The sequence below is a fragment of the Anopheles gambiae genome, chromosome 2 (genome assembly GCF_943734735.2).
Source record: "Anopheles gambiae chromosome 2, idAnoGambNW_F1_1, whole genome shotgun sequence".
In the NCBI taxonomy this organism is placed as follows: domain Eukaryota; kingdom Metazoa; phylum Arthropoda; class Insecta; order Diptera; family Culicidae; genus Anopheles; species Anopheles gambiae.
This window is the reverse complement of record NC_064601.1, coordinates 54,078,851-54,102,917: the sequence shown is the minus strand read 5'-3', so window position 1 is coordinate 54,102,917 and position 24,067 is coordinate 54,078,851. Positions and strand designations below refer to the sequence as shown.

The 24,067-nt window shown below is 38.5% G+C and overlaps 1 protein-coding gene across 8 annotated transcripts in view; it reads left to right on the top strand.

Annotated features, from left to right (window-relative positions):
* LOC1274550 (CCR4-NOT transcription complex subunit 6-like) overlaps positions 1–24,067 on the top strand; it is a 91,299-nt gene that overhangs the window by 62,294 nt on the left and 4,938 nt on the right. For all 8 annotated transcript variants that reach the window (XM_061646460.1, XM_313691.3, XM_061646462.1 and 5 more), the window contains exons 5-7: positions 23,517–23,585; positions 23,668–23,774; positions 23,847–24,052. In XM_061646460.1, the coding sequence (XP_061502444.1) occupies positions 23,517–23,585; positions 23,668–23,774; positions 23,847–24,052 (382 nt within the window). The remainder of the gene's footprint in view (positions 1–23,516; positions 23,586–23,667; positions 23,775–23,846; positions 24,053–24,067) is intronic.

The window sequence follows — 24,067 nt, the reverse complement described above, 5'->3', positions numbered from 1 at the left end:
GCGATCAAGATGGATGGCATTTCTTATTTGATACTAAAATAGCATTCTTGGTATTTGCTCAGGCCTAATCGAATCAAGTTTCTAATTTTCTTGCTAACATGTATTTATTAGCTGCGTTATTAGAACTGTGCCAAGCATGTCATGTTTTTGTAAACACTATGTAGTTTTTACAGATAGGATTGAATTTAGCTACTAATTAATTAATTTGTTTGTTTTTAACGTTGTTGTTATATCATGCTTCTCTTAAAGATTTGGTGTGAAATATCCTCGGCATTAGAATGATCTTGATTAACTTTAGTCAAACTAAAGCTAATCAAAAGTTAGCATATAAATTACTGAACATTTGAATGAAGGTTCTTCTACAAACTAGTTCACTAAAGGCATTTTGTATCATCCTAATGAATACCCATCTTTTACTCAATTTTGCATACCGTTTTCATCAGGACAAGGTCAAACCTTGACGTAGCTGAAACGATGTGAACAGTTTTTTAAATTTAACAAGCCTTTCTCAAACGTGTAATTTTTATTCAGTTTATTGACAACACCAGCAACGGCGCTCCGACTTGATATGAACTATGCGAAATGTTTTGCATACGCTGCAATTTACCCATGGTGGCACAATATCTGCTTTTGTTTAAAGCGAAGCTTATGTTTCTTCTGTGTTCACGTAAACTACCTTAACAGGTTACACAGTCAAGAACTTGAGGTTTAATCGTTAGCTTCAATGTCGCAGGCGTTTGGGTGGGTAGCAGGACTTGAAGTGCTCATAACTATGGCGCTTTTGGAGATGGTTAATGTGATAATTTATATTCTGTTCGCATTTAGCTAGCGCACGTTTGCATTCGAATGTTGCGGCGAAGCGCCAAAAATATTTCCATGTCGGTAAAGACTGAATGGAAGAGAGAAACACAAAACGAGCCACAGATTCACTTCCTAAAATACTTCCAAGGGATCCCATTCGATGGATAAATAAAAATACTCTTAAGATCATACTTTATAAAGATCAAGGGAATAATTCTGAACGGGTAATAAAAGCATGCATAACGTGTACCATATAGAGGAAGGAAGGGTTATAGAGCTTACGGGTATTATTATCCAACATTACTTACGTATACTACTCAGTGTTTGTCCGTCTTTTGCATTTTGTACGTAGTAGAATACCTGTTTTCATAGTTAAATCCAGTTAATTTTGAACAAACACTAGCATGTGTCACACACCTGACACACCTTCATTAGCTCAATAACAAAAAATTCTCGTACCATTGGACAGTAGCAGTCGGAGACGTTGTGGTGTTTGTCATGCATGCACAATGTGCTAATTGGTCGGCTTTTAGACACTGCTAATATATTTCCGACGAACTACTAACAATCACATAAAAAGAAAAGCCGCAGTTACCGGCGGCAGTTGCTTGTGGTTTTTCGTTTTACTCATCAGAAACAATGGCCGAAGGCGCATCTTGGGTTTGGGCGTTTTGTTTCTTATTTCATCGACAGCACGAAACTAAAAAAAATATAACTATGGTACTAGTTTCGCTAACGCAAAAAATCTGATGAGACATACTTCCCAATTTGTCTTAGACTGTAATGGAATGATGGTAAATTTACATAGATAATTTATGCGAAGGTTGAAAATTAGCTCACCGCACATCCGCGCTTTTGACAGTAAAGCGCGCTCGCTTGTGAGTCATAATATTTTACTTTGAAGTGCTACTGAGGGCAATTTTCGCGTGAAATTGTTAATTCTGTTAAGTTAAATTTGTTGTATCTGAAAATAATATGATTGCTATGGTCATATGTATATCCAGTTTTCACACCCTGTATATTGAGGTTTTCTTGTGTCATAAACTTAAATTTCTTACTATTTGTTTACTTTATTTATCTGTTTAGTATCGAATTCAGTTTAATTTTCTTTAAAATGATTTTTATAACTCCTTTATTTTTTATTTTTCAGGTATGCTTATGATAATTTGTATCCCTACTATGAGACTTAATTTACGATCTCAATTTTACAAAAACAATTAGTAAGTACCGATAAAAACAAACATCACCTTGGGTTTATTTACAGTTGCCAACATTGCCTTGGATTTATTTATTAGAATTACGATGCAATTGATTTTCCCCAAATAATAATCTTTTTTAACTAATCGCAAACATTTAACATGTTTCTTTGATTATGTTAAAATTATTTTCATAAACATAAGTTGTTTAATTTTAAGAGTAGAAAATCAAGATCACCCGTCATCGCATGTCTCCGGTGACAGGACATTAAAATGTCCACTTTTGCCAGATATGCACGTTACATATCATGATATCAACATTGCGGACGTGACCTATTTCTTAAAGCTCAGTCGCGACGGCAAATTATATGTGTTCTATATCGGTGACTGAACTATTATCGGGTGTAATAAACAACTGTCTTGCCGTCTATCATGAGTTTCGCTATTGTGTTATTTCAATGCGGTAATGCTCCTGCAGTTTCACAGAATAAATCTGATGTTGTAATGTGCCATTTATGCCCTTGTCTCCATTGCTTTCTAAAGTAGACATGATAATATCTACTGTATCTGTGTTACTTTCTTGATGGATAGTAGAAGCGATTAATTAAGCGCCCTTTTTAAAATATTGAAATACATTGATTTGCACTTGTCGTGGTTACAACGTACAACAAATAGTGGAAATTTACCTAACTTTATGACCTAACTAAAATTTCATTGAAAAACATAATAGTATAATTATAAAATGTTCATAATCACAAAAAGTATGATGTTCTAATCTTTATTAAGTTTAAGACAACTAAACAACAAAAATACAAATGCACGAGTGGGTTGAACACTCCAAATAATATTTATTATTTATTCATTCTAATATTCAACTAGCATTCGAATACTTGTTGAAAAGCTTGATCCTTTCATGTACAGATGATTTTTTTTATTTATTTAAATTTCTTGTTGGGGTAAATGATCTTCTTTTCTATTTGCAATTTTCATTTCTCTCGGGAGCAGATCATTAATCTAATCACATGAAGAGAAGCAAATACGAAGAAAGTATCGTCGTGAAGAATTATTGATGATCGCCGGAGTCCATTTTGACATCTCTTTTATGGTGAATGGTGTTTTTTTTGGCTAGCCTATGAAAAGTATCTCCATACATAGGAAGAATGCTATTCTATTACATGGAGCCTTTTTGAAGCAAGGGAGCGCTGGGGATTGCCCAACTAATCAATCAACAAGCGCGCAGTTTTGTGTCGTGAATTTTCAATTAGAAGCGCTTTGATACAGAAATGATTTATCATTGCGCGTGCCTTCGCACGTTTCTGAGCTATTGCTTCCTTTCGTGCTTATACTGCTTTCGAGCTAACTTTTTACTCTCCAAACTTACTGTTTCTTGTCCTAGCCTTATGCTCACTGAAATTAAAAAGACCTACAACGCATTATCATTGGCAAAGGGTGGAGGCATTCTTGACAAGAGGCTGCTATGTTAATTTGTTTTTAATATCACCGCATGTTCTAGCATGTGGGAACTAGTGAAATGCCGGAATGGTTATAATTAACCATTTTGCCATTGCGTCACTAACAGTTTTCAGCATGATCAAGGTTGTTTCAATCGTACTGAGCGATAGCTCATTCGTGGTTAGATTTAAATTAATTTAAAATTGTGAGATAATATGATGCATAATAATAAGAAATAAGACAATAAGACGAATAATAATCGATCCAAATACATTTTAACATTTCTTGTAATAGTTATCCTTCAGCAAAAACAAAATTACGAGCGCCATGAGCTAACCTGATCATGCTTGCGTCAAATCGGCGTTTTTTCAGGTTGAAATTATCTAGGCTGACATATTTTTCAGGCAGAATCTATCAAACTGCATATAAAACAGTTGGTTAATATCGTAAAAGCCTCCTGTGTTGGTTTTACTTTTAAACATTCCCATTCTCTCGCTCAATAGCATTCCTTCGAGTTACACAAAAAAGACAATATTTGTATGTTTATTTGAGCTTGATAATATATAAATCAATTTTTGTAGATTGATTGAAATGTGCTGTCACAGAAATAATTTTTTTGTTCATTATTTATGGTCAAATGTAGCATAGTTCTTGTTATTCCTCGTTGAAAGATATGTCATCCATGATTATATACAAATGTACTGTGTCTGCAACTAGTGGCTTCAGTTAATGATGCATTATGCAAATCCAAACCTAAGTGTAATGTCCTTGAGTCGGACTAGAGGGCGATAAATTTTCGTTTTACATTTTGTGTTAGCTCGTGCACACGGTGGTCAGGGACATTTTTGTATGGTTTGCAGATAAAAATGGTGCACTCTAAAGATTCACAAACTCAGCGAAAATAACAAAGAAACGGATCCAAAAAAAAAATTATCGTTAGGAAAATGGATCCTTATGCCATAAATCACAAACTCTCAAGAACTGGAAGAACGTGCATGGTATAAACATATTTCTTTCGGTCAGTTTCATTTGAAAAACAAAGACCAAGACATTAGAATGAGTGATGCTTCGGGATTGTGGTCGGGATTAATAGTGGCGTGTAGAAGGTTCTGCGTGATTTCGCCTGGCGGTTGCTAGAAAACGAAATAAAAAAAAAACACAATTAAGATGAGAAGAATGAAAATGAAAAGTAAAATGACTGATCACAATCTTGGAATATGTTTTTTCTTTAATTATGAAACAGTACTGCGCAATTCTGGCACAAAGAGAAAAATAAATATATGATTTGTACCACACTCACTGCGAACAAGTCAAACACCGGAGTGGGCTTACCGGAGTAAGCACACACATTCTTCACTCGACTGTGATTACTGGACGTTTCTGTTCCAGCTGCGCTTGCATGGTGGGGTTATGTGATTTTATTAAGATGTTTACATGAATGTTTGCTGCAGATACGATCTTCACGTGTGATGCGGGTCTATCATGCCTTCGGTAAAACGTCCGCCATAGTACTCTGCACTTGATTGTTGCCACTTTTTACGTGGATAAAATCGCCAGTGAAGAATGTGGTTAGAATTAGATAGCATCTTTGCTGTCCGTCACAGCGGATATGAAAGCGTAACCAATTATATGCAAACAGAAGTGGTACGAGAAGGAAGGGTAAAGTATCAACTGCGACTAATTTGTCGAGTTTCAAAGTGCCAATTGATGTGTTGTACGCTCAAGTACCTTGATGTAGCATCGTGTACAGTTGAGCTCATACATCAACGGCAAGAAAAGATCTTGATCCTCTGACGACCGACCTGATGCTCGTGTACGTTGCTTTTCAACGTATGCTGTTTTGTTGCGCTTGTTCTAGATAGTTTGGTTTGAATTAGAACTAAGATATATAAAACCTCTCGTTCAAATATAAGATGACGAAGCAGTGCTTTGATATTTTAAAGAACTTTGAACGATTTGATACTTTCCACGTAGACCTTCCTTTCAGACTCGGATATGTCGTTATTCGATAAGCATTTGAAATAGGAAACCGCTTAAAACTGGAACCAAAAACAACCAAAGCAGTGGCAATGAAATTCTTCCGCTCGCAAGAAGTTTCCATTTTCAGTCATAATACCTTTCTTCCGAGAACTCTAAACACGACGTTAAAAAATGGCTCTCGTCTCATGCAGCATAAAATACCTTATTATGTGCACGATTCATCTTGACGAAGAAACCCGTTCTTTCTTGCTCGTGTTTTTCGCTTTTTGCGAATTTCAACAACTCATCACTTTCCGAAACGTCGGATTCAATCGCCCGAATCAGGGCTTCACCTCGATCTTCTCTTAGGGGTATTATTATACCGAAAAAGAACAAGAAAACCAAACAGCCCCACCGGAACGACATCGTTTGACGTGCACGATCCAGAACGGCATTGAAATGGCAAGCCGCATGTTTGCTTTGTACACAATTGACAATTTCACGTTTCGATTTCGTATCGTAGATCCTCTCCGAATGAAACTGTACGAGTCGGCTGTATGGGATGATGAAAAATCGAACCGAATAAAATGGCATGAAATTGTAAACAGCAAACAAAACTCGCTTGCATTGTACTTTAGGAAGTAAAATCGGTAGAAATTTCACTACAAGACCAACAAAGCAGCCCAAACGCGTGTGCCGGGGTGGAGGCATAAGACGCCCGCAAGATCCCAAGCGTCCGTGAAAGGGCCGGCGCTGAACTTTCATTCATCGAGACATTTTTTGTTCAGTCTCGAGACGCTCTTCGTCTGCTGAGCCGTCGTGAGAGAAAAAGGGCAAACAAATGGAACTCTTTTCGTTTTCGTTGCCCGAGTTTTCGGAAAATGGTCTACTGGTGGCGGTGGGAAAAAGTAATATAAGCAAAGTAAAGAGTGAAATTACATCCCTCTTTTAGAGTTCAATTCGTACTTAAAGAGAAGGGGAGGTAGGTACGCAGGCAAAATGGGCATGAAAAGTAAAAACAAACACTATTTACACTGCACAACAATTGTGGCGTTCCATCACGAGGTTCGTCAGTGTGTTCCACCTCCCTCGGGATTATTTTTCTCCATCGTGCCCCGCTTGTTTGAGGGATATTGGTTCGAATTTCCCGCACAATTTCCGCTTCTTTCGCTTAGCAGTTCTTTTTTTCACTAGCACATGGAAGAGGGTGTTGTTGAATTTGACTTTAACGAAAACAACTATTTCACTTTTCGTCGGAAAAGATAGACAGAAAGTGCGCGATCGAGAGTTTTCTGTGCTGGGCCATTGTAACTATCCATGCTTGGGAAATCCGCTAGCAGCAGCAGTGAGCGTGTCTTATGGTTGTGGCGCTAGGCCACAGGGGGTAGGGGGTTGTAAGGCGGTTGAGTGTAGTTAAGCTTTTGCGAACCAATTTATGTATCTGGGGTGGAGCATGAGATGATGAATATTGGCCATTGTAATGCTGTGTGTACGTATTTTCTCCCCTTTTTGTATTCTATGTTTCGTTGTTACGTAGGGCGAACAGCAAGATGAAGGGTAAAGGGTACTAACGTTAGTTAAAGTGTCTTGTGTCTGTCAGTGCTTTTTAAATAGCAAGTTTACTCTTCCTGAATTCGATGCTTTCCAACATAAATGCGCCAAAGAGATCTGCGACAATTTAATTAGATCCTCCTTGTGCAGTGGTGAACCAATAACAATGCTATCCATTTTCATGTCACAAAAGAAGGTTACTGTATGTCTTAGTACAATAACAATCAATATAAAAAGCACTTTCCCTCTCTAGGAGTTTTTCTTGAGACAAATCTGTGCGCAACTGCAAGATACATTCTTCTCAGTGTTGGTATCTGGTTACCTGTTATAACAATTATTCTGAATTGTATCTAACTTTGTTGTTGCCTTTGATAAATAATTTAATTGATTTTTTTTAATGTTCCGATTGGCTTGATTTGTCTCATTTAATGATGATTATTAGAAAGAATTGGATTACCATATTCTTCGAAGTAATTAAAATGCAATAAAAACACGTTATACAACCGATCATGTAAGAATGGGACTTAAATCCATTCCAAAAAAATTGGGTCGCTAGTCCTTTATAAACCCTTTTCCCAAAAATCGATTCCTCTTGTATCCCTAAAATCTTTAAAATATCCATCATTATCCTTTGATTATCATGCTTGCTCCATTCAAGTTCGTACGAAGGTTTCAAAAACACGAAACCATTTATCGCTGTCAAATGCGCTTACAAAGATCATTTGATATGGTTTCGGTTTTGTGTTTGTTTCTGTAGTTCCTCGATTTCATCTCTGTCTTTTTCTCTCTCTCTCTCTATCTCTTGCTGATTCTAATATATTGCTCTTTTATTCTTTGTCTAACTTGGTCGATACGCGATCAGTGGATCGAACCCTACGGACTTTCGTTTACCATCCGAGACAGGTTGCGTATTTGGGAGTATCGCTCAGCAGGGGCAAATTGTAATGATTTATTGTTTCACGTTTCACGCTCCGAAACATACATTTCAGCCGATATCCCCTTGGGTTAGCACCTACCGCTCATTCATGTTCCGTCCTGTCCACATAGATAACCTTGTTCAGCTTCTTTCTGGAGGCAGATCACGCGCAAAAGAATGTGTTAATTTGCAGCAAAGCCAGATGCTGTGTTGACTGTCGGGTGACTCCATTCCCTTCCTTAATAGTGGGACATGATCGGGGCCTTAACATAGACAAATCGCAATCGCACACATTTTGGCCATGTTGGGAATAGATTTATGGGAATATTTTTCCAATTCATTATTCGAATCTTTAAATTTTTTTCGGAACCGTCCCTGCTAATCACTGACTAATCGAAGCTATTACAAGCGCTTGGTGTCGCTTGGGCACGCATCCCCCTCAAAGGAACGTAGTCACGAGACTTTCGATCTGTTTGACTGCCGATCGGATGAAAAATGTGTTTGTCCCACTTTCCGGCGGCAAGGTGTGCAAAATGAAGTTGCGAAAGAATTTAGTACCGTTTAAATTTTGTCTAATCACTAGGGTAGCATCTTGTGTTTAGTCATTAATCATATCGGGCACCCTAAACAAGACTCATGTTCGATCGTGTCGTTTTGGGTAGACAAAAAGAATAGAACTTACGTTTGGAGAATGCTTTACTCCAATATATCATGTTACATTTTTAAATAAAACGCAATATAACTAGGAAATTTGTCTCATGGTAAAAAATCGTTATTTGTAGTATTTGGAAATACGCCTATTTGATCGTAACTCGATGATAAAAAATGTAATCAAATTTGAAAAGCGTTCAAAACGGTAAACCTATATTCCAATAAATGTACTATCTTCTGCGTTGCACAATATAACAAATTGTCCAAAATCCATTTTTTTCCCAAAAGCACAACGCATCATTCACTTATCGACAAACCCCACGTCAGGACACAATAAGAGTTGAATGATGCTTCAAAGCTCCAAAACTGACACTGACTGATGAGTCAAAAAATAATGCGACAGTAAGAAGAATGATGGGCCGTAAGAGGCGAGGATATTATGGTGTTTGCAAGTTTGTTTGTTTTTTTTTGTCCTGCAAACACAAATTGCTGCAATCGATCCAATATCGACTGCGTTGTACCAATTTTAATATGCGCAAAAAAAAAACAAAAATAAATAAAAAATATCATTCTACGATCATGCTTCCTCTGATACTTGCGAGTTATTTTAGCTGTCCATAGAAGATGTGGGATGTGTCGGAACATCATACTATTCATGCAAACGTTTTGGACGCCGCTTGTGCGGCAAAAGGGTTTTTACATACGACCAAATCGGCTCAAAAGCACTCAATCCTATTATTTCTTTCGCATCACAGAAAAGAACGATTGTACACGCGTGAGCACAACTTCATTTCGGCTTGTGACAGCCTGTTTGGGCCCTTTATATTAAGCTTCTTGAGAATGCGGTGTGAAGGAAGTGGTATGTTTGTTGTACGCATGTTTTTGTTGTTGTTTTTGCTTGCTTCTTGTAAAAAAGCACAATTTTTGTAGTTCCTTTTCGGTTACTGCTCACTGATTATTGTTTTCTTATGTGTTTATTATTACCGCCTTGTATGAAGGCCCGCTTCGGAGACGTTAAAGATTCAATTGTTCTCGATGTGACATTGAAATGTTCCAAACTGATGTGCGTTCCATTTTTTTCTTTTATACATGTTGTACCTAAGCTACAGTGTTGTTAAAGATCCATTGAGTGAACGTTACACCAGTGACTTGCGTTTTTTTTTGTTATCATCAAGATCACACAACAACAAAGTTAGTTCATCTATAGATTTCGACAAATCTGTTGTACGTAATGTTTATAATATAACACTCTCAACGCCTAACTGAAACATTGACTCTGTTTTGTTTTATAACTTATACCTGCTTTTAAGGGAGTGCGCAATACCAATAAAACGATAAAAAGCATTCCTTTTATGCATATGATACCCTTTACAGAGACGGTAATAACGAACGCACTTTTTTAATTGCTTTTATCCTTTCACCCCTAGCGTCTTTCCTGGCACCACCTTTGTCCCTTCCTGTTAACCTTCATTTGATCGATTCACGCCAAAAGCATTTTCTCGGCACGCAGCGTCACATAATTACACATTCCTAACGGTACTTATTGCAGCCTTAAGTGCAACCATGCAACAGATCTCTCTGCCTCATCCATGCCAAGTGCAATACCTTAGCTACCACATGTTCTTACTGACCAACACCAACCTCGTCGGATACAATACGGCACGAGCGAGCGATAAAAGAACGTGCGTGAAAGTTGTTTGTCCTTGAATCGTCCTGCGTGTAATGCTAGCTAGTGCCGCTGGACACGGTACCGCGTATTCATTCCACGGTTGTTTCATTTCTACCTACTAAAATGCCCGATGCTAAATGTCAACGATGTAATGTGATCAAGTGCATGCATAGTTTTTCATTCGATATAGCATGACCATTTCATTGCATGTGTACGCGAGTAAATATAAATATTATGAAATTAATTTTGAAGTGAATATTGATACGCTGTGTAATGTTTTACGCGTGCCACTGCGGTGCGTCAATCGATTTTTAGATACCATAAACTACAAAGGAGAACAACATCCCCAACTTCTTTATCACTAAGATGATTAGTAACATGATTATTTTTACGATTATTTGACACTATCCTTTCAATCCTAGGTAATTCTATGGCACTTCCCTAGGCAATCAGACGGATTATCTAGCAATAAGTTTGTGAAACTAGGAAAAAGTTGTAAAATATAGTTCACTGTCTTATTGCTAGCTACTTAGGATTTATTAGCTGCACTTAAAAATGCATTGGGTGAAGTATCGTTACACCTTTAATTGTATCTGTTGTTTTTTTTACTTCTTCTTTTTACAAGGGGTTTTGTTTCATTGAACAACAGCCAGAATAATTAAATTGTTGTTGTGCTTATCTGATCTGAAAAGACGCTACACAACAGCCGCAATATTGTTGTAATATCAGCAATACTTCTTGTCCTGGTTGTTATACCAATGTATGTTGGCGGATTCACGAATGAAGAATGATCAGAATGTACAAGTCGATGCTAATAAAATTGCAACCAAACATGGGTGCAACAATGTTTAACGCTTTTTCTTGCTGCTTCCATCGTTATCGGGCAGTATTGATCTAGGCATGGAATAGCAGGCAGTAAGAAAATACGTTGTTGCGTTGCCATTGATCGGTTTCAAATAACATTTCTAGCATTTCGCTGTGGTATTTTTTTCCGAAGGTAAACCTTCTCCTATGAATGTCACTCAAGAGATGGTTCTGCACGATAGCAAATGATGATGATGATGAATAACACATCGAGTCGGCTGCACTTTTATAGACGAAAGATGTCATCGGTGCGATAGGCGATGAACGTCAACGGACGAAAACGTTATGTGATAAATGTGATTCTATAGCACCCGATCCCTTCTTCGTCGTCACTTTCTCTCCTACTACTCCGCAATGAAGAGAAAGATGAAATTGTATGCGGGAATGTGTGTGTGGGAGTGGAAGTGTGCGTAATGTTTGCGCCCATTTCTACGGTGATGGTAACGGGCACGCCTTGCTCATAAATTATATCGGCTTTGTATCCGAACACATCCGCTGGCTGTTTCGTTCCACATCAATTGTTTACGGGATCGGCGATATATTTTTTGTGGAATATGTAAACCTACTCGTGCATTTTGCATCCATACCAAAACAATAGACAATAAAAATCGCGGATAACAATGTTTGTGGGTAAAGGTGGTGCGATGACGGTGTAGTAAAGTGCAATAAAAATATAGGTGAATTAAATACGTACAAATAAGTAAAACATGTATCGTAGAAAACACACCTGTAAAAATGAATCATTAGTGTGATTGCTTTAAGTGATTACTGTATCTTATCAATATGACATAAATTATTATTGTATTTAAAAAAAAGAATTTAATCCATAGAACACTACTGCATGGACATAAATTGTTGAAACAACATGAACGAACGTAACGAACACAAATTCTACAGTCGGAGGGTTAACGTCGCTTGTCAGCCATCGCAGGGCAAGACCGGTGCAATTTACAATTATAAAAATAATCTACAGAAATCAAGGCGAGCGAGTCCTTGTTTGAGTTAAAGTACATGTTTCCTGCTAATGATACGATGATTTTAATAAAATTTGTTGGAAAACAATAGTCTGAATTAATTAAAAAAAAACAAGATCAGCAAATTATGCCGAATATTTTTGATTTCGTTCTTTTTCGCAAAAATCGCGATCAACGACCACCTCGCATGCGTAAAGTGTTTAATTCACTCAGAAAACTTCAACATCAAGGGTAAGCATCATCAGGCGTAATTGACTCTCAATTACTGTGATCGCCTGTAATCATGCCTCAAGCCCCGAAAAGGATGGGCGCGAGTTCATCATTCTCGCTCGATACTTAACTCTGTCGTGAGGTGCGCAAGTCCTGCTGTTAATGTGGACTGCTCCAAGTAAAACGCAACGATGGTCGCCGAAATGAGCCGACGTCGACGATTAGTTGAATCATCAATTGCACGCTGCACGTCATTATTCACCTCGCAAACGAGACCTAGAAAACTCGCGCTGAAGTTTTACTGCCATCAATCAATCCATCCAATGATGTGTGGTGCAATGTGTAGGAACGATTTTACAATTTATTCCGCGGAGTTGTTGATATATTCGTTTTCTTTTTCTTTCTGTTTTGTTTGTTATATTTATCCTTAACAGTTCTATTTACATACACGCTTTTAGTACACATTTGCTTGTATCGTGAGACGCTTTTTGATCAAGTGAAGAATTTATTAAGCAATATTTTAATATTATGCAGAAATTCTTCTTTAAAAATGGATGGAAGGCTGTGTATATTGCACTTGGGTTGTGCAGTTTATTATTCATAACGCGTCCGTTCTTTACGAGTCGTCAAAAAAGAAACAAAAAGTGCTTTGCCATTCCATCATTCATCGTTCAGACAGGTTCAATTTAATCTAGAGTCATGTTTTGATTCAATGAAACTTCTTTTTGTTTTTGCATGTATGTAACGGTATTGATGATCCTGTTGGAAAACACTTGTTTTTTTATTCTTTGCAATTGCTACATATGATGATAGTTATTATTAATTGAGTCTTTCTTCTAGGGTTATTGTGATTTGAGTGTTTCTAGTCTCACAAAAACTATAGCTTGGAAATAGTAGTTGTAGGTGAGAACATTGGCCAGCGCACAGTGAATGTCTTTCTTTCCGCTATTTTCAAAAAAGCAGGTAATATCGCAAAATAAAAATCTGCATAGTGCTTTACGGAATCATGCACAAGGTAACACTATTCCTATGCTATTACCGAATAAAGAAGAGAAAATATTTACCTAAAAATGGAATCATGAGTTCGTTGACGGTCCCTGTCAGCAGAGCGACGGTCTTCCATATTTGAAAAACTCTTAAAGATGTTTCAAATTGTTCAACGCCGCATTGCTTTTATTGTCCTATTTATGGTCTCCGCTTCGTAACATTTGTGAGTGTTTTGCGAGCTCATTCCTACATACACGTCAAACAGGATCTATTGGGCAAACTCTTTTGCAGAATCTTACGTGTGCATGAGTGTGTGTATTTGTGTCGAAATAATCCTGTAAGCAGACGATTAAAGACGTGGTCGCAGTTCAATGACCGAGCAAGCAAACCGCTCCCCGACGTATCGCGAATATCTTAGAAACGTAGCCTCGTACGCACTTATTGTGGTTCCCAGTGTCCGTTGGAGGGAAATTGAAATAAACCCCATCAGAGGCATAAAATTAATCCTACAAGTCTTAAATTAATTACCGAAACAACGAGACGAAGACGCCGCACGAGATAAACGACAATGGATGGTAATAGGGAAGGGATAAATGAAGGTAAATAAAGATAAAACTGCTATGTTTAGGGCGATTAGAAAACAACTTTGACTCTGCACATTTGCCATACAGTATATAAGATGTCACCATCCCTACGACACAAACGTTATTGATTGAACATCAATTTATCTTAATAGAAGGATTAACTAAAAACGAAATATTTCCGGAGAGAATGATAGCGAATTTGTTTATCTGAGAAATGTATGTGATATTTATTTGCAAGAATTTTAATCTTATAGACTATCCCTGTTGCCGCGCGCAAGAGCAGAGTACACGATCCCGGTTTGTTGACGTTAATATCTTTTTCATTTCTTGTCAGAACGTGGATTTACGATTGAGCTATGTTCTAAGGAATGTACATAAAGTGGAGAAATTAAATGTCTACCGGTTAGTTTCGGCAAATTTAAAAGAGACTAGCATAACAACTTAACGGCTAACATAAAATCTTGACCCAAGAGTCAGTCAAAAGTGCTTGCTTGAAATTGGAGGCTGCTTGTCAGATTATAGCAAGTTCCAGAGAATTCATGCTGCTGAGGAAAGCTTGGAATGAAAAAGTAGAATAGTTCTAACGATACTTGTAGCACGAATAACATTACGAACCATTTGGCTGGCTAGTTTGATAGCCTTTCTATACGATCGTCTTTCTAGTGTCGAACTTTAGAGGTTCGTTTCGAGGGCAATTTGGGTTTTATGCAACTTAGGTTATTACCTGCTCTGGTTTGCTTTTCTATCACAAAAAAGCATTGTAAATAGGAAATTTGCACTCATTAAAGAGGATACGAATAGCAACACGATTTGAGCGTTTTTTTTTTTCGAATAAAAATAAGACGAGAGAGAGAGAGAGAGAGAGAGAGAGAGAGAGAGATTTATGTATATAAATCATTAGCGAAAAGCTTTACAAGATTTCAGCTAGCACAGCAGGAACAGATCGCATTAAACCCTTCTCTTTTCTTTACAATGAAAAACGAAATCAAACACAGGTAAACTGCTCTTTTAGGAGCAAAAGGCAGAACAATCGTTTTCCATTTCTTAGCTCGAAAAGATTTTATCGTTCAGGTGTCAGCGAAGTCATTTAGTATCGCATTTACGGGGTGTAAACCAACAACAAACATACGGTTGCTGGATGGATCCCGGTGTATTTTAATGAGATATAATTAATCGTATTTTGCTGGTGATGGGATCTTATTGAATTTGGTCTCCGTGTTAATGAAGTGTTGATAGTGGATTAGCTGATTTTACGTCTAAATAGAGTTATAAATCACTAGAATTATATCTTCTTATGTGTTATGTGTTATGTGTTTGTTGATCGTAACTGAATGACTGTGCATAACTTTTTTCCATGCTGTTCAATTTGCTTTTCAGCAAAGTTTTATTGCTAAACAGATTTACATGTATAACCAGTGAAGCATTTATTTAATTTCAATAAATTCAACAAATGATTTTTCCAGCCTTCCAGAACTACCTATCTTGTCTTTTACTCGTGCTGAACATATTGTTTGTATGATACATGTATTGTGCAAGCAATTAGCCAGTCGCGCCATATTTTCCACATCGTTTCTTGATTTACACGGCTGCACTTGAAACCACTGTCAGAATCTGTTCCTGATAACTGTGCACTCTATGAATGAATGTATGCAAATGATCATCACGACTGTGGTAGCTACTAATGTTTTACATTTCTGAAGGGGTTTTTTTTATTTCAAAACAACATCTCTAATTGCCAAGACTGTGTAGCTATAAATGCAACACAGCAATAAATGCAGCAATTGAATCTTATTAGTTATTTACAGCTTATGTGGAGTAGCAAAAGTAGTAGTGATGACTTAAATACAATGGATTGTCTGTGGATGTTTAGCGTTGCTGGAAGGCGTATACAACAATTACAAAATACTCGTATACAATACAAGATGCATCAGAATTGAAAGAATATCCAGAACAATTTGAGAACAAACTTGAGTTTCAACACGATACTTGAAGTATAAAATAAACATATGAACAAACTAGTAAAACAAATCAACAAAGCTTTTTGCAAAAATATTGTGGTAGAATGTATTTGTATAAGCATTGTTTGAGTAACACGATTACGATTGATTGATGAATGCGAATATAATGACTTCACTCGTGGGCGTATAGTTTCAAATTTGCTTTTTGCTCATCAAAATGTGCATGCATCGTAAAGTGCAAACTGCTTGACCCATCTCCCACCACTCATCGAAAAACTGTAGAAAACGAATAATATATCCGGCACAATGAATCAAATTCGAAGTATAAGGTTGATATGCAACTCGCAAATATACGCAAGCTTTCCGTGTGGCCAGAGCGGTCAAAACGTTATTAAACGCATCGTAAACGTGCAAAACAAATAGTCTTACATCTAAGGTTTTTGCTTATTTCCGTTAGATACTTTAGTGATGCCACAGAGATGTATGGATTTATTAATCTCATATTGTTCGTCTTGGATCATCTTGTTAGCACACTATAACTAGCCAATTCACTGTACCATCCGTTCAATACCGAAGGTTAGTTAAAGCAGCGTATAAAGGAGAATTAAAAAATATGCAACACTAATGATGGTCCGATCGCCTCAATACAAATGCTGCTGTTACATAGGGGTATTGGAGACTCAAATGAAGCTTAGATTCATCGTTGATGTAATTTGCGGTAATGAGCTGATCTGTGGTTAATAAAATTTGACCTTGTCCCTTATGTGATCTGGATTACTTTCGTTGCAAGAGATCAAATAGGAATGTTGCCCTTTGATCATTAGAGTTTCTGTCAATTAGTGGCGTATAGTGGACTAAAAACTGCAAAAAGCACACCTGCTCCATAAAAAAAAACGTATCAATACAATCACTAGACTACGGATTGTTGAGACTATCTCAATGGCTTGCCACGAAATCTTCCACATACAATTGATCCAAGAAGATCAATAAATAAATTCTATTGTTCACTCACGTGACGTGTTTTTCATCCTTTTTTTCCTTAAAGCGATGGATCACAGATAATTTAGCACTTTAAACGGCTTATAATATTTGAAGACATATAAATTGAAGAAGTTTTCACAGCAGCGCACCTTTTTGAGCTGAGGAGATTAGCCAGCATCGCGACATACTTGACCAAAGTAATGTAGTTTACGTTGAGAAAACTCTGTGCCTCGTTGTCGAGGTCACCTGTGGCCCTGGAGGTTATCATAGCATACTGCTGGTTATTATTGCCATCGCTCCGAAGGCGCGCATTAAGCAACTAAGGCAACAACATCCGGTACAAACCGTCATCCAACCGCGCTTTCTATGATTTAGATTGATTTCTCTTGTGCGCCATAAGAAATGCGAGAACCAAAGAAGGAACATGTAGAGGAGCATTAAGATGAAGATTAGAGGAATATGCAAACATCATAATTTTCGCCGATGTTTCTCGCCTCAACAGTTGGTTCTGTTTGCGGGATGGTTGAGATTTCTTCTCCGTTGTAGCTTGTGTTAGTGTTTACACCTGAATTGCCCAACGGGTAAGCTTAACGCGAAGGAATAATAGAACGTACGACAGAAAGAAAGTTTCTTGCTCTGTAATATCATTCAGTTCGCGGCCTTTAGCCATTTTGACGCTATTGTGCCCCGTCTATCAAACTCCTCTCCTCTTCTATGCCCTGCAGCAACTCGCCGTTTCTGTGGCTATGCTTATGTTGATGCTAAGCATTGGCAAAGATGAAAGTCAGTTGAGTTTATTTTAAAGCATCGCAGCCACGTTCAGTGTGTTTGCAAATGTTTCGAGATTTTTATTTAGATTTTGCCTTGAACGACGACACTGCACTTCTTATTTTCTTACCGGTCTGCTCTTCTCCTTCTCTGTACCTCTGTCTTGAAGGTGAGATTGAGAAGGTGACATGAGAAGATTGTTTTGCTCTGCATACAATTCTAACACCTGCCCTGTCTGTTCCCCAAAGTAAGTAAGTGTATAGGCGGCGCTTGGAAGAGTTCGCTCGAGTGACACCTTCGCCTCATAATCATCGGCCTGGAATCAAAATGTGTAACTAGCTTATAGTACGGCTTTGTCTTTCTTCTCAAGCTCTTTCGCCTTGCTGCGGCAAGGCTTTCACCGAAGCCAATCAGCCAGCTGGAAAATGGCAAAATGCGATCAACAAGCAAGTACATAAATAAATAAATGAGTAATCGGATACGCGATTTTGCGGATCATTTTCGCTGGCCCAATTTTCACTTCGATGCACTTTTTTCAGTAAATCCGGATGTTACCCACAGCACAGATGCTTTTGCCTGCTGCTGCCTTGGGAGATTTTCCCAAGCTGATTTCACTCTCGGTGCGCACTCTCGGGCAGGCAACGAATGTTGAAGAATTGGGGATTAAGTAGAAAACGCTAAATGTTATCACCACCAAATAGTAAGAGTAAGAGGATTTTTTCCAACAATTCAATTCGTTTCTCTCTCTCGGATTTATGCAGGTCCCGTATGTTTAAAAAGCTTTGTTGAAATACAGCAATTAAACATTGCTTTACGATGACTCATTATGTTTTCTATAAAGCTGAAGTATGTACAATAATGAAGGATTGAATTATTGCTGACAATTAAATAAATTCAAATGGTTACTTCCATTAGTTGATAGTTGATCTTATAGCATGACGTCGTCTAAAATTATGTGCAGATTTTATTCACCTGATAAGTTTACGACACAAATTATATTTTTTATATCTTGCTTTAATAATTAAACTTGTAAAATCGTCGATATTATCTCTACAACTGTAAAACGATTGGGCAGTAAAATTGAGTAGAATATTTGCTATGAGAATAATTTACACAAATAAAAAGCTAGTTTATAGTACTACCCATGCACTGCTTTGAAGAAAAAGGCATCGAACGTGTTCGGCCCACGCCTTTTCAAACACACCCGACGGAGGGATGCATTCTTATTCCGTTGTAGTGTGGTGTCACTCTCGACGAAAATTGTAAAATGAATTGATCCCTTCCTTCTCCAGGGAATGCGAAACAGCAAGGTATGCCAACTCATTACCGGCGCTCTGTTTGAGTAGGAATGCCACCCAGCAGGATCTCCTCTGCTTCTTCCTCCGTACACCCATTTTTGCAGTGTGAAATCGTGCACTTAAAGGTGCGAATAATGGGCAATACGCGAATGTATTCAACTATGGGCGGCACTGGTGTAAACCAGAATGGATGGCGAGAGTGATTCATTTCATGTCCACCATCAATTAAGCTATAAAGCACTCTAGTATCTTTTTAATTTAAAAGACAGTTTTTTATGATCGACGATAGTGTGCGTGGTTACGAAGTACATGAAAACGTAGCTAAATTTGCAAGGACATAGAATGCTCAAATGTCATTTCATGAAAAGTTTAAATTATTTTTATTACTATTGTTATTATTATTATTATTATTATTATTATTATTATTATTATTATTATTATTATTATTATTATTATTATTATTAATTATTTCTCAATTGTTTGCCTCACTGGGCTTTACAATTTTCACTTAATACTAAGGAAGGAGGATTGAAGGATGGGAAATATATGTGGACAGAATAGATTAGGACGAATTCAGTAAATGAACACGGAAGTCGAAATTAATTATATATTTGAGGAATTACTTATAATTTTAAATTTAATAAAAAAAAACTTTTCACTTTATATAAACACAAAGATTCATTCAGAATCCTCCTTACAATTCTTCTCTTGGTGGATGATAAAAAAATAACGCAAATATTTCGTATTGTATTGATGTCATCACTCTGAACTAAGTTCTGAATGTTTTGTTTCTTTGATTGTTGTTCTAACCACGTGTGAAGTAAATTGCATTAATTTACCCCAGTGTATGATAATTGTAATGCTGTTTATCTTGGCAGTAGTCACACCTTGCAAAATCGCGTAGAGCCCGACTTGTTACAAGGTACGAAGGATTGCTATCGATTAACTGCTCGAGCCATCGTATCTATTTCACGCCTAGCCCTTCATTCCATCCCTGATTTGATCGTACCGGGCAGTGGTTTGGCTCTTCCGTGTTTTTCAACCATTGCACGGGTGTGCAAAAACGAGAAAGGATGCTCGACTAGCTGGATGCCCTTTACTTGTACTGAGCCATCGGTTGCATGAATTGCTTACCATTCTCCTCTTTAAGAGGTTGATTTCAACATGGCACTGGAACAGCACCAACATCGTCACACCTTCTTTTTTTTGCATAACCCTTAGACAACACATTCTTGTTGTGGGGTTTGCTTCTTTTTTCTATCTGTTTCTTCTTTCTATTTCTGTTGACTAGTACCGGGTGGGCTGTATCGAGACTTGGGTTTGTTTTATGAACAATTTTCGTTTTGAGTACTCCCGAGCACTACCACCCGGCAGCCCCTGCAGCTCCAAAGCCCGATTTATTTATTTATCTGATTGGTTCGCTAAGCAGAAGCATCACGTTAATTACCGGCAAGCGCAATGATGTTATCCGTCAAGCCTTCCTGTGGGTGGGTGTGGTGTCCCTACTGAACCGAGAGCGTGATGGAATACCAACTACCGCGTGTTTAGGTGTGCCGCCCAGCAAACACTCCGATTGCAACAGAGTTTCTAGTTGTATTTCCCACTCTGAACCACTTTATTGCATGCGCTATGCTTTACCTTCCAATTAAAGTCTAATATTGCTAAGGTTTTTTTTTTGCTTTTTCCTCCCTCCCAACGTGGTTCATCCCCTGCACCCGATCCTTTGTAGGAGTTGTTCCTCTCGAAAAGGAAAGCCATCCGAGTTTACCCTGATACGAGTCTGTCCCACAATTTGCTGTTAGAGCGTAAACAAACCCATGTTAGTGCTTCGTAACAGAACAGAAAAACAACCACAGGCTACTTGTCACGCGGGAGGAAACAAACATGATCTCAGGCGACAAATGACACTCTCTTAAAACCTTCCGGTGGCTGTCTGTCGACGGGTCCCCGGGGCCGAAGTCTCACGGACTGAAGCTTATCTCGGGACAGCAATTCACTAACCTTTTCCCTATGTCATCCTATTTGTACAAAACCACCGAGGTAAGGGCTATGTAACGGAATTATCCAATGCCTGCTCCACGTGGCCAGGGTAGGAAGACATTCCCTCCTCTCCTGCCTGACGTGTTGCCGCTGGCAATAAAGCTAATCTTGGCAATTTGTTGTTTGTTATTTTGTTCTTGCTCCGTTTTTTTGTTCATTGGACATTTTAAAAGCGGCTGGTTCCGCCAACACACGGTTGCAATTCCTCGTGGTTATTGTGGTCGGTAACAGAGTGTGCGGCGCACTTCCTGGCTCTCTGTGCTCTTGCTCAGATTTTGAAGCGCAGAACAACTTAACCCATTTCTATACGCCACTATTTCCGTTCCGTCGCCTATCAAGATGCATCTCTTCTGGTTGATTTATTAGGCTCGGGGTTATTAGTGCAGTGCGACCCAGTTCTGGAACGCGGTGGTGGTTAGCCGACTACCACCAGCCGTGCGCGCGCCGCCTTCCAATCGCCACTAGTCATCGCATCGAAGCATCAAAAGCTAATTGCTTGACCTCTTGGGTTCAATATCTGTCAAGGAAATATACTCTCCAGTGGTCACCATTGTTAAAAACGATAGGTGGAGTCCATGAAAACTCAATAAGTTTTTGTTTAGTTTTCATTTTCTCCGTGGTTGTTACACATCTTATCCTAAAGACACAATGATACATTTCATGGACTAGTTTTGCATGCGTATTGTTATGAAATGTACTACTATTGGCACGCTGCGACAAACTACACGAAGCACGCCTATCAACTATCGTAGCTAAAACTTTAGATGATCCCTTTTTTATCACACCTGATGTTCCATTGTTTTTGAGCTATTCTGTATATCTCGATTAGCTAGTTATGGCAAGATTTATATCCCTTACCTGGAAAGCCACTTTGATGCAGAAAATCACAGTGCATAGCAGCAGCGTGGAGGAGCAAACATGATAAGATCGAAAACCATGGATTACACTTAACACCACCACTACCACCACACACGAAGCCTGCAGCAAACGCATTTAACACATTGTGAAAGTGCATAATGTGTGCCTGAAGCATTTTTGTTTTATGGTTTATTTTGAACAACGCCTATATCAATAAATTATCTTCCGCTCGTATATCTACAGCAGCAGCTGAGCATGTGGGGATTTGCGTTTCGAGAAAGGTGACTTTAAGCGATGCGAAGTAGTAGCGGCCAAACCAATGGGTAGCTTTTTTACGACGTGGTAAACGATTGCGCGCTACAAGGGGAACAATCACGGTCTGTAGTACGAGCAGAGGTTGTTGACATGTACCTGTGGGTGGTATAGGGATGGCAACCTGCGCGAGTGGTACCTGCGTACTAATCGTCCGGTTGCTCGGTAGCTCGGTCCGGAACATTTGTAGCATTTAAAAAGTTTGGAACAAATCACAAATAAAACAATTTAAGTACACATGTGTCTTTGTTCAGCATAGCGTACACAACTTCGCCATTCTAATGTGTCCGAGGGCGATCACCCTGACACCAGAAAGTGTGTTACTAGAGCTAATCGTGGGCCGCCGTGCAAGGGGTACGCTCAGTCACACGCCATTCTTTAGCAACCAATTGCGACAAACACGGTTCCATACAAGTCAACGTTTAAGAAGACAAAGAAATGTCATAGAAAAAGATATTTCCGCCAACGTGAGTTCCCTTCTACGCCGTATGCTATTTGACCCATCATCAGCATTTTGCGACAACACAGCGTTCCCGGACCATCATCCTACGCAGATTTTACGTCAAGGGAAGATTATTTCTGTCTGCCACCTCAAATGTGGCATGGGGCTGTATTAGTTTCCGGGAACAATTCTAAAACCTGGAAAACATCAGTTGTCGTAAGGGGTTGGGTAACATTTCCTGCTATTTTCTTTTCACCACTCTTGCTCCCTTGCCAGTGAGTATGAGACAGAGGCGTGAAGGGAAGCGCAAAAGCCTACGATTGCCTCCCAATGCCCCTATTGTTGTATGCTATTATTTTAACAACTTATTTTCCGCCCATTCTACCCATTCTAGTGTTTAATATGTGTCGTTTATATCGATAACTTCTTGCTAGCACGACGATCCGTTTTGTTTGAATGTCTAATGTGGAATGGAGCACGTTGACTTAGCTGCCACCGAATGACTAATGAGTAATTTGGACAAATATTCATTTACCGATCGTTTTCTTCACGCCTTAACACTTTTTCCGCCAAAGCACACAAAGAGATTGCAAGAAATCAAACAATATCGTTCATTTCGCTTTTGTACACTACACCACAAATCAAACGATCAACACACGATCACCAACGAACAGGATTAATAATCATCCAATTAGTAGAACAAACTGAAACGAATTATTTATTTCACGAAAAATATTCAGTTTCAAGCACTGTGATAATTATTTACCAGGAAATTGCTCACAACTATAAAATCTAGAATTTGTGTTGGGCTTTTGAGTATTCATCATTATAGGTTTTCAGCGTTCATAGATGCAGGACATGCCTTCAAGCGTGAAACTTCCGCTGTCAACAATTTATAACGTATGTTTGTGACGTTGTGAACATAGAATGAAGGAATGTCCGTGGCACCACATTTAGTTGCTAAATTCTTAATAAAACTACAAAAAACTCAAATGGGACAATATGATTAATATGCTTTTTTGTTGTTGCCTTTTTGTAATTCCAGTTACGGTAGCTCCTCCACCTCAACGTCCCTGGATCCCGCTAGCCAGACCGAATCGCAACCGGGGTGCATGTAAGTAGAACATTTCAATATGTTACGATTTACACGCATCTTCTCATGTCTGCAATAACAACTGTTTCGTTTCTTAATCCAGGTATATTCACCGTCATGTGCTACAACGTGTTATGCGATAAGTATGCGACGCGACAAATGTATGGCTACTGTCCCAGCTGGGCATTGAGTTGGGAGTATAGGAAAAAGGTAACGGCATTGTGGACAATATACTATAACATGAATATACTCCATATTAAACTTTCACGCAATCTCTTGCAGGCTATTCTTGACGAAATACGACATTATGCGGCGGATATTATCAGTCTGCAGGAGGTGGAAACTGATCAGTTCTTTAACTTCTTCAAGCCGGAGCTGAAGAACGATGGTTATGAGGGCATTTTTTCACCTAAATCGCGCGCTAAAACCATGTCGGAGGCGGACCGAAAGTACGTCGACGGTTGCGCGATCTTCTTCCGCTCTGCAAAGTAAGTGCTTAAACC